Source organism: Eubalaena glacialis, chromosome 16 (genome assembly GCF_028564815.1).
Source record: "Eubalaena glacialis isolate mEubGla1 chromosome 16, mEubGla1.1.hap2.+ XY, whole genome shotgun sequence".
Lineage (NCBI taxonomy): Eukaryota > Metazoa > Chordata > Mammalia > Artiodactyla > Balaenidae > Eubalaena > Eubalaena glacialis.
Genome location: NC_083731.1, coordinates 32,691,505 through 32,708,356, shown reverse-complemented (window position 1 = coordinate 32,708,356; position 16,852 = coordinate 32,691,505). Strand labels below are relative to the sequence as shown.

General features: G+C 38.0%; 1 protein-coding gene across 3 annotated transcripts in view; it reads right to left on the bottom strand.

Moving 5' to 3' along the window:
- Positions 1–16,852, bottom strand: part of KLF12 (KLF transcription factor 12) — a 450,322-nt gene that overhangs the window by 234,513 nt on the left and 198,957 nt on the right. For all 3 annotated transcript variants that reach the window (XM_061170610.1, XM_061170611.1, XM_061170612.1), the window contains one exon: positions 14,245–14,334. In XM_061170610.1, the coding sequence (XP_061026593.1) occupies positions 14,245–14,334 (90 nt within the window). The remainder of the gene's footprint in view (positions 1–14,244; positions 14,335–16,852) is intronic.

The window sequence follows — 16,852 nt, the reverse complement described above, 5'->3', positions numbered from 1 at the left end:
CACAGAATTATAATGAAATCATACTGGATAAATGAAATGGCATAAAGAATCTGAAAGGGTGTGAAGCATGAAACTCAAACGTCTAGCCACTTAACTATAACACAGCTTTTATGTGAACAAGTATCGATAATTCCAAATTTATCTCAATGAATTCTGGCACAGCCAAACAGGCTTGAAAATTCAGTACCACAGCAAAAGTGGAGAATAACATAAATGAGAAGGTGAGGAAGAGAAGGAGAGAAGCCAGTAGGTCAGCTAACAGTGGGAGAGTCCCAAAGAGCATGGATCACCCATGCTCAGTACTACACCAGCATCCTTCCCTCATAGTACAAGTAACAAAGTTCGTTGTCCAAACAGAGGGATGAATTATACTTCTTTTACTCTGCCCTCGCTAGTGAAGTGGAGATGATCACTGTGGGACAACCAGGAATGTGAGACGAGATGATATAAAGGACCAGGCCCTCAGGAGTACCCGTAAATGGCACCCTCCACAACTAGTCTTTTGGGGAAATTTAATACTAGGATCATCTTCCTAATAAACCACGGGGTTCTTTCAAGTCAGGCTATATACCTTGATCCCTAACAACCAGCACTATAAATGATTGTTCTGAGACTGAATTAACAAATAAATGTGCTTGAAATCAAGCTGAGAGTTAATATGCATCATGCAATTTGAGCTCAATTAAGTGCTAAATTGGGTGGGTAGTGACTACAGACAGATTCAATAAAAGTGCAAAGAGAGAGATCAATGGGAATGCTTTATGGAAGAGAGATTTTTGTCCTGGGACTTGGAGGATAACGATGACCTAAACAAACTACAGGAACAGAGACAGTATTAGGTTGAAGCAACAGCTGGCAGCAAATGGATATAATATACATTAACTCCTTTATCTTCCCCAAAACTCCAGTAGGTAGGTACTCTTATAATCCCCATTTTACAGACGAAGAAAATAAGACAGAGATTAAGTAGCTTGCTCAGGTCACAGAAAAAATGTTAGAGACAGGACATAAGTACAGCCAGTCTGGCTCTAGAGCCCACACACTTAACCATGGAGAGTCACTGAGGTAAGTCCCAAAATATTTAAGCAGGAAAGTGAGTAGACCTCATTGTATCAGCTGTAAACAGAACCCACTCAGAGTAGTTTCAGTGGAGAGAAATATATTTTTTAAAATATCAGTTCAGAAAATTTCTTGGTACGTCAGAGGACCAGGCTTAAATACTACATAGCCAGGAACAATGTGGGTGGAAGAAAGCCCAACCACACCTCAGGTCTCCTCCAGTGAAAATTCCACGACTACTGTCCTCCAGCATCTGATGCCAAAAAGTCTGTTACAACCTCCCCCAAAAGCCGGAAGTTCTTGCCACTGCACTCACCCAAAGAGCAGCAGCCTTGCACCACCTCCTTCTTGTGTCCCTCTAGTGGGTGGTGCAACTCACTGGCAACAAGTCCTAGCTGCAAGAGAGTCTAGGAACTGCAGGGTGTCTTGGTTTTGGTTTTGCTATTTTTAAAGATTCTATCAGGGGAATTGGAATCACAATATGGGAAGCTAACAGAAAGTCAAGATGATAAACAAAAGATGTCAGGCAGTCACAAAGGGCCACTACACATTCTGATAATGGGCAGGCTGAGAAGTTTTCGTGAATAATGTCAGCTACATAAAGGAGAGTCAGATCATGTAGGTATAACTTCATTTCATTTGGGAACAATTTACTCTTTTCTAACAAAGACCATAGGTCTCTTATAATAGCAAGACATTTCACAAGGCATAAACACAATAACCCATGTGATTCAAAGACTAATAATATCAACTACTTGGTGACTTTTTTCCCCAGTGATTTCAGAATGTTATAGCATAACAATATGTATCATTTTACCTATAAGAAAAAACAAAAGATACTAATTTAGGAAACTGGTCGCATTACATAGCATGTACTATTTTTGCCTCTTATATAGTTCTCCTATACTTTTGTAGAAGAAACATTTTCCAAGACAATGGAGATTTTGAATGGTGGCAATATAACTTTGTCTTTGTGGAAATAGGAGTTTGAAATAAAATACTTTATAAATATTCACTAGAAAAGAGTTAGTTCAGTTTTGTTTTACAAAATAGAAAGTTATTTTTAAACCACTACTTCTTTAACTATCATGGCCACATATGCTTCTGAATAAAATTTCAAGTGCTTTCTACAGTAACAATTGTTTCTTGTTCTTTATGCTTAAGGAAAGTTAGCGGCATACAATAAGATATAGTATTTCAGAGTAAAATTCAAGAATACAGAACTAAAGATTTATTTTTAAATGTGAATTATGCATAAAGGCAGGTGTTAATAACACAATATATATTATCTCTATTGTGTAAACATAAATTGACAGTACCATTTTTTAATTGATAATGGAGTCATATGAAACAGTGTGACTTTGGAGCATCACCAAAATCCATGTGAATAAATGAACATATATTTTAATTTACATATGCAACGTACTTTACATAATGAAATTAAGGAGAAATTCAGACTAACAATAACAACTCCAAGAGCAGTTGCTTTTTATTGATTACTTAATACACAGTGTACTATGCTAAGCGTTATGTATATAATTTCATTAACCCAGCTGAACTCTATACCTTTATTACACCTGAATTTAAATATAGGAAAATGTTTCACATCCTTCTCAGAAACGTTTCAGTCATTCAAAAACACTGCATAGAAATGTGAATGTACCCCAAGAACAATAATCCAAAGAGGACAAAGGCAAAATCTCCACTTTTACATATTTATGGAATGTCAACGTGGAAATCAGAAGTCACTGTGGCAAATAAAATTTGTTGGGAGGGAAATGAGAGCAAATTGAGAGTATACAGTCACGCAAGGTGAATGGAAAGAGATAACTGTCTCTACATCTATCTTATGACTTGATAAAACAATAGACATTAAGAGTTTTGTCATATCATTGGTATTTATTTACCATATTAATAATGATGATGGGTATGAAAATTACGTTCCTTTGCAAAATAGTTCATGGTAAAGACTGAAGAAATTTTCAGCAAAATATATAAATTTTTAGTAAGTACAATATTCACTGGGGGAAAAAAATATATGATCTTATACCTGAGAAGGTCATACGTATGGGAGGGAAAATAATGTCCAGACTGTCAGGTCCCTAAAAGGTGCCAGTAGCCACTGCATTGTTCATAGAAAATACTTCACCTCAAACACTTTGCCTCTTTATTTTTTTCAGTAAACAGAGTAATATATTGATGATTCATTTGTAAATGGTTTGAATACTCATCTTTATATGAAATTTATCACTTGAAGTGACCCAAGAGACTTATTCTACTACCTTGTTATAACTGACTTAGCCAAGGGAGGTTGCAGATTTTGAACCCACAGTTGTATTAATTTCTTTCAATCTGAAAGTTAAAAAGTACATAACCGAGGTCTTTAAAAAACGAACCTAAGAACAGTACATTCTTTATCTTAATTGTAAAGATCAATAAGATTGTCTTGTTTAGTAGATATAGGCTTTAAGACTAAATAATCTCAATCATTAGGTGCATGGCTTTATTGAAAAAGATATAATTAGTTATGACAAGAGCATAACAGTGAAATTAAACTTGGAAAGTTGGAAATAGAATTGGTCATGGGGACCGTGAGTCATCTGAACTTCACAGTTCGTTTATGACTGACGAGAAGTACATATTTCTTCATTAAGAAAATCTTCTGACAATATGCCCTTAAGAGAAGAAAAAGGACTAACCAGCAGATTAGAGACAAATTCATTTTTCCACAGGCCACAGACACGACCATTCAGCAAGACGCTAAATTGATCAAAATTATCACCAGGTCGAATGTGCCTTGGTAGCAAAGTATATATTTTCCTCAGTGACGACTCTGACATAATTTGTAAAGCAATGAAAAAAAAACAACTGTTGACATCCTGATGTTACATATTTATGAAATTCTGGGTTCTCAAAATACTATGACAGAGAGACAGAGCTTTCTAGAAGGTGCATCTAATATGTGCTGTCAGCTCTGCTCAATTTGTTGATTTCTAAAATTGATAGAGACACAGTGAAATAAAATTTTGCCAATGTGATGAGCAGGGAATACTTTTGCACATTTTAACCTACTATTAAATTTTTGAAAACATTATTTTATATTAAAATAAACATACAGTAAGTAGTAAAATATTTTTTAATCCTATGTAATTAAGGTAAAAGAGAGATTCCAAAAGTTCATATTTATTTCATGCTACTGTGTGCACTGGGCATTGAACCTCTGTTGGTAAATCTACATTTATTGGAGTACTGAATTAAAACTTTTCATAAGATCTAAAATTTTTCTTAAATATTAATCTTGTAGTGGAAATTATTTGAAATCAGATCATTTCCAATGTGATGACTAGTTATAATACTATCAAGGACAGCTTGCCATATGAAAAGATTCTGATTCAGAATACATGAACTCCAGTTACATGCCTGTTACTTACTGGTGATGTGACCTTGGACATACAATCTCTCTGCAATTTTAATGACTAATAGGGATAATATTATATTGACTCAAGGGTTTACTAAGGTAAAAAAGCAACTTGGACTGTTATGTCCTCTTAATGAATTGACTCTCTTATCTTATGAGATGTTTTATTTTATCTCTGGTTCCCCTTGTCCCTAAGTCTATTTTCTCTAATAATAATACAGGCACTGCAGTTTTGTTTTTTTGTTATTATTTGGTGTATACATGATACATCTTTTCCTATCTTTTTACTTTTTGTTTGTTTAAAAGAATGTCTATTACAGAATTATTAATTTCCTGGAAGAAAAAATTCTAAACTATTAACAGCTTTTATTTCAAGGTAGTGTGATCATGCCTTTTATTTTCTTCTTGATGGCTTTTTTATATATTTGAACTTTTCAATGATAAAAATGTTACCAGACATAAGAATTATGTTTCTGATCTGGATGATCGACAGGACCGGCAATCAATAGGACTGGAATGACTAAACACAGACACAGCTGATTCTGGAACAACATGGGTCCTCTCCCGCGTCAATTGTTTTCAACAGTAAATACTACATGATCCACCTTGCTTGAATCTGCGGATGCGGAACGCAGATATGGAGGAACGCCGGATACGGAGGGCTGAATACAAGCTATCCTTAAATATTCAGCTGCTCAGAGGCTTGGCACTCATAACCCCTGCCTGGTTCCTCAACTGTAACCTCACTTTTCATATAAAACTTCTTCCTCCAGGGTCAGAAGAAGGGTGTTGTCAAAGCCAACCTTCATTTAAGAAGTGGCCGTTTTAAGTAAAAAGAGGGCCATTTACACACACACAGCTGCTGCTATAACAAACAGAGTTTTTAAAAAGTCCCTTCCGATTTGAACTACCTGAAGCAATTCCTGCTGAAGTTCTCCTTCAGCCATTCAGTTCAGTAATCCATACTAAACTGTCTCTTGGACAACTGTAAACATAAGCTCCCTGGGGTTTTAAATGTTTTTTTAAAATTTTTCATTGTGGTAATGAATACATACTCTAAAATTTACCCTCTTAACCATTTTTATATGTGCAGTTCAGTAGTGTCAACTGCATTCACACTGTTGTTGTAACAGAGCTCTACAGTTTTTTCATCTCACAAAACGGAAACTCTCTCTTCATCAAACTACTCCCGAGGTCCGCCTCCACCTAACACCTCACAGCCACCATTTCATTTTCTGTTTCATAATTTTGACTACTCTTGATTCTTTTTACTTTTCACCTATCTGTATCTTTAAAGGGAGTTTCCTGTAGATAGCATGTAGTTGGGTCTTACTTTTATTCCAATCTGACAATCTGTCTTTTAGATGAAGTGCTTCAACCATTTGCATTTCACACAATAATCAAGGTGTTGTGTTTAAATGCACTACCTTGCTATTTGTTTTCTATTTCTCCTAACTGTTCTTTGTTCATTTTTCCTCTTTTCTTGCTCTCTTTTAAATACTGTTGAGTACCTTTTCAAATGTTTCCAATTCACCTCTACCATTGATTTATTAGCTACTATCTGGTTGTTTTCTTTTGTGGGGGGGGGGTGTGTGTGTGCGTGTGTGTGTAGGGGGGTTGCTCTAGGATTTACAGTGTTACACCTTTAACTTAACACAGACTACCTTCAAATGATACCACAACTCTTCACACACACAACAGTATCCTTCCTTCCATCCTCCCATTTCTGTGCTACTGTTGTTACTCATTTTCCTTCAATATATGTTATAATGTATTGTTATTACGTTTGCTTTGAGCAATTTTCCCCTAAATTTTTTTTTAATCTTTTATATTTCCCTAGGTATTTGCCATTTTGAGTGCTCTTCCTTTCCTTGTGTTGATCCAAATTCCTATCTAGTGTCCTTTTACTGCTACCTAAGGAAGTTCTTTCTTCTGCCCTGAATGGTGTCTGATAAGAAGTCTGATTTTTGTTCCCCTGTATGTCAGGTATATTTCCTCCTTCTCCCCCGGCTGCTGTTAAGGCTACTCTTCATTACCTGTTTTCAGCAATTTGATTATTATATGCTTTGGCGTGATTTCTTTTGCTTGGGGCTGAACTTGGATTTGTGGGTTTATAGTTTTCATCACATTTGGATCATGTCCAGCCATTTCTTTGTTCAAATATTTTTTCTGGCCCTCCCCTCCTCCTGAGAGTCCAATTGTACACATATTAGACAACTTGGGATTGTGCCATAGGTCACTGAGACTCTGTTCAGTTTTTTAAATTTTTTTTCTATATGATCAATTTTGATCAAATGCCAAGACATTGTGACTTTTACATTATTGAAGGCTAGATCTGTCTTCCTTTGAGACTGCTGGATTTTGTTCTGGCACAACTAAGGACCTTGCAGATCAGTCTGATCCTTTCTGTCATGGAAAGGTCCAGACCAGACTATGACGGAACTAATTCAGCCCCATTACTAAGCTGTGGCCCTTCTGAGACCTCTACCAAATGCCCATGTATGAAGAGGTCTCTCCCATATGGTTTTTGTGAATTTTATGTGAAATCCAAGAATCGTTCCACCCGTTGCCATCCTTGTTCTTTCCTTGCCTTCCTCCTCACACAGGCAGATCATTACTTAGCAAAACCCTTAAAGGGACCAGTTTGAAGATCCCCAGAGCCCTCTCTTTGTACAACCCCGTCCTCTCTGTTATTGTTCTCTTTAAAAATTAATTGCCTTGACCTCTCCAAATGCCGAACCCTGCCTGCCTAGCTCGGTGTGACTGTTAAGACCCTCTCTGGGTCCGCCCTCCCTGTTTGCCTCCAGGCAGGAGGTTGAGGCAATAGTAGAATCACCCCCTTTCTCGTCCCACATCCCAGGGATCACAGTTCTTAACTGCCTGTTGCCCAATATGTGAAAAACATTTCATGTATTTTGTCTGGTTTTCTAGTGTTTATGGTGGGAGGTTGATACCCACAGCAGTTAATCCGTCACAGTCAGGAGCAAAAAGTCCTCCAAGGGCTAAATAAGATATTTTTGTGAGGCACTTTATAGACTATGAATCAGTATATAAATATTAGTATAAGAAAACATACCTAGATATAGAGAAATACACACCTCATGCTCCAGATTTTTTTTTTCCTGATTCTACTACAAAGACTAGTACATGAAGGAGAACACAATCATTCATAAGCTGAAATAGTTTGGAAAGGTGAATTTCCCCCAAATCAAAATTCCCAAATTACTCAGAGCATGAAATTTCTTCAAAAAATGTTCCTTTTTACAAAGCACTGACCCTGTGCAAATGCAAATAATGCTTGGAAAGAATAGCATTTCACATTCGCCTCAATGAATACGACTGCAGTTAGAACTGGTCATCTGTGGATACCAAGGAACTACCACTGCACAGAGGGTCAAGGGTGTCTGCATGGCAGGCGGAAGGGAATAAAGTTGAAGGAGAAAGTACATTGCTAATGGGAAAGAAGGAGGGAAGAATTATCAGCTTCATAGCTTTGCCCAGGGCAGGGCCCGAGGGAAAGGATCTGGCTGCCTGCTATATTTCCCTTGGGTACTATCTGTAATTACTATCACAGCTCATTGATTTTCAATTCTTTCTATTAATACATTTACTGGCCATTCTGACATTATTAAAATCAGTCCAACTCTGCTTCTACAGAGGAGGACAACTCTTCCCTAAAACATGAGTTTTGCAAGTGCAGATATTTTTTCCTGCTTTTAAAAAAAATAATGGTCTTCTTGTATTAGCAATAACATAGCTTCTGCGTATGCTTTTCTTTGAAGCCAGGTAGTGACATGCAAAGACTGGACTACAGATCAAAAGGTCTCAAGTAGTGGGTCATCAGAGAATATTAAGTGATACGCAACATCATATGTCTAAGATAATTCTACCGATTTACTAGCTATGCTGGCCCCTGTTCCCACAGTAGGGGGGGTAATAATGAGGCGCTGTGGAAGGGAAACGCAAGTGGCATTTTTATAATGCCTTCTCGTGCTCTTCTGAAAGTCATTAAAGTAACACTGTCTTACTAAGCCTTGACACACTCATGTATATTAAATCTTTTATGTTAAGTTAAACATAGTGGTTTAGTGAGGAAAAAGAAGTTAGATGTGCTGTGGAGTTTTTTTCTCTAAAGCCACTGAATTTTAATGTAACTGCCTGTCTCCAATCAGCACTGCATAGCACACATGTAGGTTCAGCTACAACACTTGCACCTGTTTCTCTTTGTTTAGCAAACCTAAGGATTGGCGGCTTTTCCAAAATGGCACCTGTCTCGAAATCTCAATTCTGCCGTTGACACTGGCTCCCACTTACAATAAACAGCATCTGAATTGATCGCTCTTTGCTGAGCTCTGCCTAAGCATCAGCTCCCTGCGCTGGGAGGATGAGGAATAACGAGAAACAAAAAGCATTAGCTCTGCTCTTGAGGACATGACAATACAGTCGCCTTACCGGCGCTAGTTCTCCTTGATACAGAAATGTCTTCAACACCTTGCTATGAATGTCCTACTGAATGGTTTGCAAAAGCGCTGCAAGCCTCCAGAGGAAAGAACCATTATTCTCTTTTGTCCTACCTCCAAAATTAGAGCGCTCAGAGATCTCTGGTCCGACCAGGGCTGATATTTTCTGGTAAGAAGCCATGGAACCATACCTATCCGCTGCCGTACCTGTCCCCTCCCGAGCTCCCAGGCTGTGGTAAAGCGACCTTAGGCCGTCTCCCACAGTGTAACACAGAGGGGTCTTTTATCACCCAATTACCAACTGCTCGGAACACTTAAAATGGGCAGAACACGCCATCTCCTTCTCTCTCTCAGCCACGCTATTGCTACCTCCCTCTGCCTACAAGCCCGCGGATCAGGACTGCACCTGCCTGTACAAGAGGAGAGAGAGGAGGAGAAACCAAGGGCTCCAACACCCTTGTGGTTGGAGGAGAAACTCAGGTCCGCTCCATCCCTGTGTCAGACCCCTCAGGCCTTAGAACACGAAGAGCGAGGGTGACTGAGTGAGGAATGATTCTTTCCCGTCTCCCTCTGACGCCTATGTATTTTTCATATTTTTATTGAGAGAGCTGTTTTAAACATTTTACTTTAAAGAATTTCAAACATATATGAGATTAGGCAGAATAGTTAAACAAGCCCCCTTGCACCCATCATCCAGCTTCAGTAATGATGGAACCATGACCGATCTTACTGCATCTCTATCCCCATCCATTCCACCCTCCCCTTTTATTTTGCAGCACATCCCAGACATCAAATTATTTCATCTGGAAATACACCAACAAGTCTTTAAAGTATGCGAACTCAGACTCCTTTTTTAAAAATTATGGCCAAATGGCATTATCACACCAAGCGGTATCACTTCTGTGTTAAAATAATAACTGATTTCTGGCTTCATCACTCTATTTTTTTTACATGATAAAATCTAAGCAGAATTTGCAACATTTCTCCAGATACACTTAAATAAAAATTAAAATAAAAAAACAAAGCTTAAGATTTAAGATTTTACCTGAAGTCCTCTCTTAGGATTATAAATTAATGCAGATGTTGAAACCTCTACTAAGTACCTATGAGAACTGCAGCAATGGAAAGTGAAGCAATGGGGCCCTTTATAATCCTATTTTTCCTCAAAAGGAGAACATTTCTTGAGCACCCACCACGTGCAGTCAGGCCCTTGTGAGGCTGGATGGTTCGCCTCACTTCCCAGGTGAGGAGGAATAGGGGGACAGAGACGGCTGAGGAAGCATCTTAACTCAGGTCTGTCTCACTTTAAAGTCTGTGCATTTCTACTTCCACACACAGGCAGTTTCACTGCAGTATCACTTTTAGACTCATCATGGGAAATGCCTTCTCTCACTCCATGCCTGTTACCAGAATCAAAGACCGTCAGACTGAATTTGGAAGGTCTCGTCTGTAACATCCCCACTGCACAGATGAAGACATAGAGGACTGGAGATGGGCAGTTCCTTCCCAATGCCGTTCCAGCCAGGGAGCTGCAGGGCCAGGAATAAAATCACGTTTTATGTCTTTGAGGTGGTGCCTATTCTCTGCACACCGCCTTATCTCTGGGTTTACAAATTCTAGCACTCCTCTTCCTGCTTTAGTCCTGGGCTTAATAACACCTTAGAACATCCAAAGGCTGAGAGCACATTTGGGAAGCTCTTATAACAGCAGGACACAAGCACCAAAGGTCACAGACAAAGTCACTCCACCACTCCATGCTGTGCCCCTGAAGTATATCACAAGAGCACATGACCTTGCCATGGACCACGTAGCAGCATGCGCTGTATTACCAAGAAGGCTGAAGAAAACGTAAGTCACATTTCAGGTGACTGCAATAATGATCGACTTCAATACCACAAAACTAAGGGTTCCAAACAGAAGTAAGGCACACAGAGACGGTCTGAATTAGCCACTCTTATCTATCCAGTTCACATGGCTACAAGATGAAGACTGCCACCAAAGGGAATCTATTATTTCCAATATTTCCAATTCTTATTTTTACGTTCACAGCAACCCTATGAGGTAGACAGAGCAGGTTTCTAAGAAGCTGTTGACTGGCTTCATATTTTACACCATGCCAGTTATAATGCCTGGACAAGTTTAATAAAGCACATATTTTCTGAGCACTTACCATGTGCCAGGAACTACGAGAAAAACACAAGGAATAGTTCTTGCCCTCTGAGAGCTTATAATCTGATTAAAGAGAAGGGACCACATACACACACCACAAAACTATTAAGGGGATGAGGCAAGGCAGCCAGAACTTTTCAGAGAAGAGAAAGCAGAGTGGCCAACCTTGGCCTGTTCCCCAGTATTTCTTTAAGCTCTGAAATGTGCTCATCCAGTCCTGAATTCCTTGGAGAGGAGGGGGCACATGCAGAGACCAGCTGACAGCCGAAGACCTAAGGGACTATTTATGACAAGAAAGAGAGAAGGAGCAGATGCCTTCATGGTGCCCCGAGACAGGAGGTCCATGTAAAGTAGCAGATCTTTACAATACTGCCTGTAGCCTGAAAGGCAGACTAACTTTTTTTCCCCTTAACGCTGATGGAAGAGTCTCAAAACTAGGTTTCCAGAGTGATTACAGAATCCCACTAATGCACAAGCTTCAGGCTTTCCCATTCATTGTTGTGATGCACAGATACATTTCTACAATGTTTTGTTCACTGTAACTAACATCTCATCTTTTTCAAAAGCCCATAATCACACATGTGATGATTTTAATGTCACCAATATGTTCACATTTTCTTATGAAGAATCAAACTTCAACCAGCTTTTAATACTCAATGAGGAAAGAGTTCCGTAAGATGGAAATCAAGAAATCTTCAGAATTCTAGCACTCCTTATCTAAAAGTAGTTCTGAGATTCTGAAATTACACAGTATTATCACCCATCCCATCATCCCCAATGAAAAACTCCAGTAAAGGGACCAAAAATAAAGTTCACTAAAATTCAAGATTTCAGCTGTTTAAAGGAGAGTTGATTTAAATTATTACAAATGACTAAGTACAAATTAATTGTATTCTATAAATAGTTAAATCATAATACATTTCATTAAACACTGTGGTCTGCTTCTCTTAAAGCTTTGCTGTAAAAGAGAACAAAAGTTTGCGTGTCATATACTTAAGAAAAGTATATACGAGACTAAGGAAAAGAGTAAATGAAGTTTCTATTCCCCTCCAACATACACATTCTAAATTAGGGTTAAAATACCAACATCAGCTCCATTCACAAGGAAGAAAACTGATTTTAATGAACAGGCATTAAGTAAAACCTAGAACCTACAATTTTTCCTGTTCCTATTTGAGGACAGAAAAATACTTTCTATAAATAATGTGACATGAGTTTCTTATTCACACTGTAAAACCCCTGGGAATATTGGCTTTTGTTTTTTGTATACTTAAATCTTTCATGCAAACCTTACCTTAAAACTGAAAAATGATAGTAAAGGAGAGAGAAGTACCTACATGTTCTTAAAGATTCCCAGGACTGGTGACAACAATGCACTATCCTGGCTTTGCCTAGTAGCCCAGGTAACACATTCTGACTGGTTTTCTGTACTTTTTTGCCTCCCTCCAACATGTATGACTTGAACAGATTTACTGTTATTTAAGTTGAAGAACATACTGTGAAATAAAAGCGACATTGTGAAATATACCGTTTTCACTTTTCCATCAGGCTGCCTTCTCCAAATAAGATGTTACAGTCTGTATGTTTTGTTAAACTTAAACATGGGGTACGTAGGAATTTATTTTATTAAACTGACGCTAATGCATTTAGATTAAGAAAACAGAACTCCTAAGAAATAAAACACATCCTTCTGTGGTTTGGTTAAAAAAACAAAGGTAAGGAGCTACTTAGTTTGGGGGATATAGAGTTTAACTTGATGAGTGTCAGGCTAGAAAATCCAGGTGAACACATGACTTTTTCTGAAGGTTTGTCTACAACGAATAAGCAATTATTAATAACCAACACATAGTCTTTTCTTTCATGATGCTCTACTGCCTAAGTCTGGGGTTAAATCTCTGTGAATCAGTCATTATGTCACGTAGACTGTGGGCTTATGTTTTCGGTTGACATACTCCACAATGTGCATTTCAGAGCTACCACAGTCTACGCTGAACATAGAGATGAAATGATATGCTCTACGTGATGGGGGTCTGTTTCAGACACTGACTTACACGGAAGAGAAATATATTATGAGATGCCATACACCCTGCCACATAGTGCTCAGCAATGGGGACGTTACTGGAGAACCCTCTAAATGCAACCACAGAGACCCCTGCCCTCGAGTGTCCTCATTACAAAATAATTTTGGTACATCAGTATCCTAACCTCTTGAATGGGGTCCCAGAAGAACTCATGCGTACTGATTGTTAAGAGAGAGAGTTTATTAACACTTAAATTTGATTGCTCAATTTCAAAACGCTGCTAATGTCTTGTTTTGGTTTTTTTGAATAAGGGATACACAAATAAGATTAAGCTTAAATATGTATTTAATTGATGTCCTTTTTGCGGTCACGTGTACTTGCCTCTGTGATGCTGGTTTAGTAAGACAGGTAGGCAGTGCTTTCTCCCTTAAATACAAAAGGTGGTCAGCCAATGCTGCAAGGGATCACGTCGCACTGATTATGATTTTTACTAGTGAAGCTATAGATGTTAACAATTATAAAATCACCCACATCCTTTTTAAAAAAATCTAGCTGTGCTCTTAAGTCTTTACACTTTCAGTAGCCATAAATTGTCAGTTTGGCTACCTTATTGCTCAATAAGCTTTCTTTTGCTTTTATGTGCTTTTCAAACTCACTGACCTAAATTTCATCAACTATAAAAAAGGGTAAAAACAAATGTCAAAAGAGAAATCCATCCAAAAACAGTAACATTCCCATAACTGTACTCTGTAATTTCCTAACTTAGTAAGAATCAAACTATCTTGACATTGAGGTTATAGTCTCATCTTATTTTTTTAATACTTCCTCTGTGAGTTGGATTTGAATTAGCTTTCCAAAACATTCACCAATTTAAATAAAGCCGTATGGTCACTATGCCTTCGTAAATTCAAGAAGTTATCTTTTCTAAGTTAGCAATATTTGAGGCTGCAAATGGGTGAGAATCAACCATGGTCTCGGATGATTTTTACTCAAGAGAGAAAAGCTGAAGCAAGTGAAAAATCAGAAGTGTTCTGCAAACCTTAGAACACTCTGGAGGTAAACACTGCCACTCTCTTAAAGAGAAGGGGGTGGGGCATCGTTGGAAACTTCTGCTTACCCCTTGTTCAGATTCCAAAAGCTCTGTTTTGACTCTGACTGCCGGCATCCCATCAAGCATTAACATTCTGTTCTCAAAGGTGTTGATATTCTGAGAATAAAAAAGAGAGAGAGGGAAATTCAGCTATAAAGCGTTCAGAAGAGGACAGCTGGTAGATTCTGCCTTCATTGTATGTAGTACATTTAGTACTGCTAACCTAATTTTTTAACAATATAGTATAATTAAATGAGTGTATCAGCATAACCAATTATCCCCCCATTCTGAACTTTCATTTGAAATAATGACCAAGAACTTGAATTAATCAGTCTGATTCCATGACCCCTGGGTTGGAGGTCAGATGGTAATAAACTGGAGTAAGGCAACCTTACATTAATTTATATGGGGCCGGAATAACTCATCACACTTGCAATCGTGGAAGGAAATACAAGGCAAGTTTCTTTCTTCCTTAGCTCTGGAGGTTGAACTGTATACAGAAATCCATAAAGGAAAAGACAGATCAAAATAATTTATATACTCATATTACTGCCGAAGTCGAAATAATTTTAAATACAAGATACTATAATGTTCGACAGTGAATTCGGTATCATGGTATATCTGATCAAATGAAAATTTCTACCTTTCAACTGCAAACATCTCCTTTAAAAACAACTAACATAAATCTTGGATTAAGAGTGAATTCTTAAGCTGAAGTCATAATCAAGGAATAAACAACAATTTGTTTTCTGTTCTGGTATATGTTTGGCTCCATTTAACACCTGTTGAAGGGAAAACCTTACTTCTATTGTGGCTCAATAGAATTTCAAACATCTACAAAAAGATTAAATCAGGGTTATTTTTTGACTAATTTCCACAGCTTTGGGGATTTTCTGAAGTCAACAATCCAGGAAGGGAGTCAGAAAGCCACACATCAGTGCTTGCTTCAGGCCAAAATCAGGTTCATGTTTTAAAATATGTTGAGAATGCCAACTTTACCCTCAAATACCGACTAAACCAAGAAATTAAAATGACAAAGTTTGACTGAGTTTTTAGAATAGTGTCTTTGCTGTTATAGAATGTAACCACATGACACTAAGGTGGTCTTATTAAAAGAAAAAGAGAGACATTTCTAAATGTTTTGCCTACGTGGTGACAAAGGTTGATATCACTTCTAAACCTTCAGGTTTTCGCCATTCATAGAGTTGCTTTTCTCCCCAACAGACAGGTAAATAAAAACAACTCTCACTTCAACACATCATAAATTAAACGTTTTTATTACCAAATAATACCAACAGAGTGCAGTATAGTGAAGCTCTAATTATTTCTCCCATTTCTTGACTCTCCTTTTTGTTTAAGAAAAATACTCTGAGAAATAAAATGTGTGGGGTTTCTCATCACAAATATTTGCTCAGAGAAATCAACGGCAAGAAGAAAAAGCAAATTTACGTTACAGCTAACTAATGAGCATTTAGAAATCCCATGCTACCTAGTCTGTTAGGTAATAAAAAGAAGAAAAATTACTGTCATGTTCCTCTCTTAGAAATGTACAATATTATTGAAACTGGCAGGATACATCATTGTTTTTACATGTTTGCTTTTGACTTGTCCATATTTTGGGGGGATTTTTGCATCCTAATACCTTAGAACAGAAGGAACTATGGTATTACTGGTGAGCTCAGTGCATTTGCTCCAAGCTTAAAATCCTTTCACAGAGGCTGGTGTGTTGTTTACATATCAGGCATGGACCTCAAATCCCAATGTGTCACTTGCTTCCATGCTTGGAAGCAGCCAGCTTGGTTTGCCACCTCCCAACCTCAGGAAAGCCTTCCTGCTGCCAGCAGCCCTCAACTGCCGGGCCTTTCACAGCAGCATGGAATCCACCCTAACAAAGCCTCCCGTAGGCTGTTTGGTTGGTAGACAATGAAGGATGAGTTGATATGCTTCCTACCCCGGAGGAGGTCTTGCCCAGATGGAAAGGGAAGAAGATGCCTTGCAAAGGAAGGGAAAAGACAAAGAGCGATTCTCGAAAGGCAGGTTTAATGAACTGTTAGAATCTGATTAGAGGCTAATGTCCCTTTTAGTGCTTTGTACCAATTTACAGCTGATAGACTTCAGCCGTTTTCCTCACTGGCTGTGATCAACCCATTCATTTAAAAAAAAAAAAAAAAAAGCAAGCTAACCAGAGTCTTTGAAGTTAAAAACGGATAAATCATAAAAAGCTGACTGGGTTCACATGCTATTTAGTACATTTAAATATCACTGTTTTCATTATAATTTTTGTTGTTGTTGTACTGGAATAATTCTAGATGTGTTAAAGACAGGGTTACACTTCAGTTTCATGTAAAAGTGAAATAATTAAACACATTTTCAAGCTTTTTTTTAAGAAATGAAGTTTGCCCGGCAAATATTTCTCTTTCCCTGATTTTTCCAGGATCAGCGCAGCACAGCCATTAATAAACACCATAAATAACAATGTTCACAGCTAAGGAACCCAATCCTTAATTACTAAACTCTTGCAACTAGCGCAGATTTGATCGGTACATATGCCTGAAAGTTATACTGTATATACATGAAGCATATTAATCTCTGCATTCCTGATTCTGACCTTGTTTAGCATAAAGAGAAGGGCCGA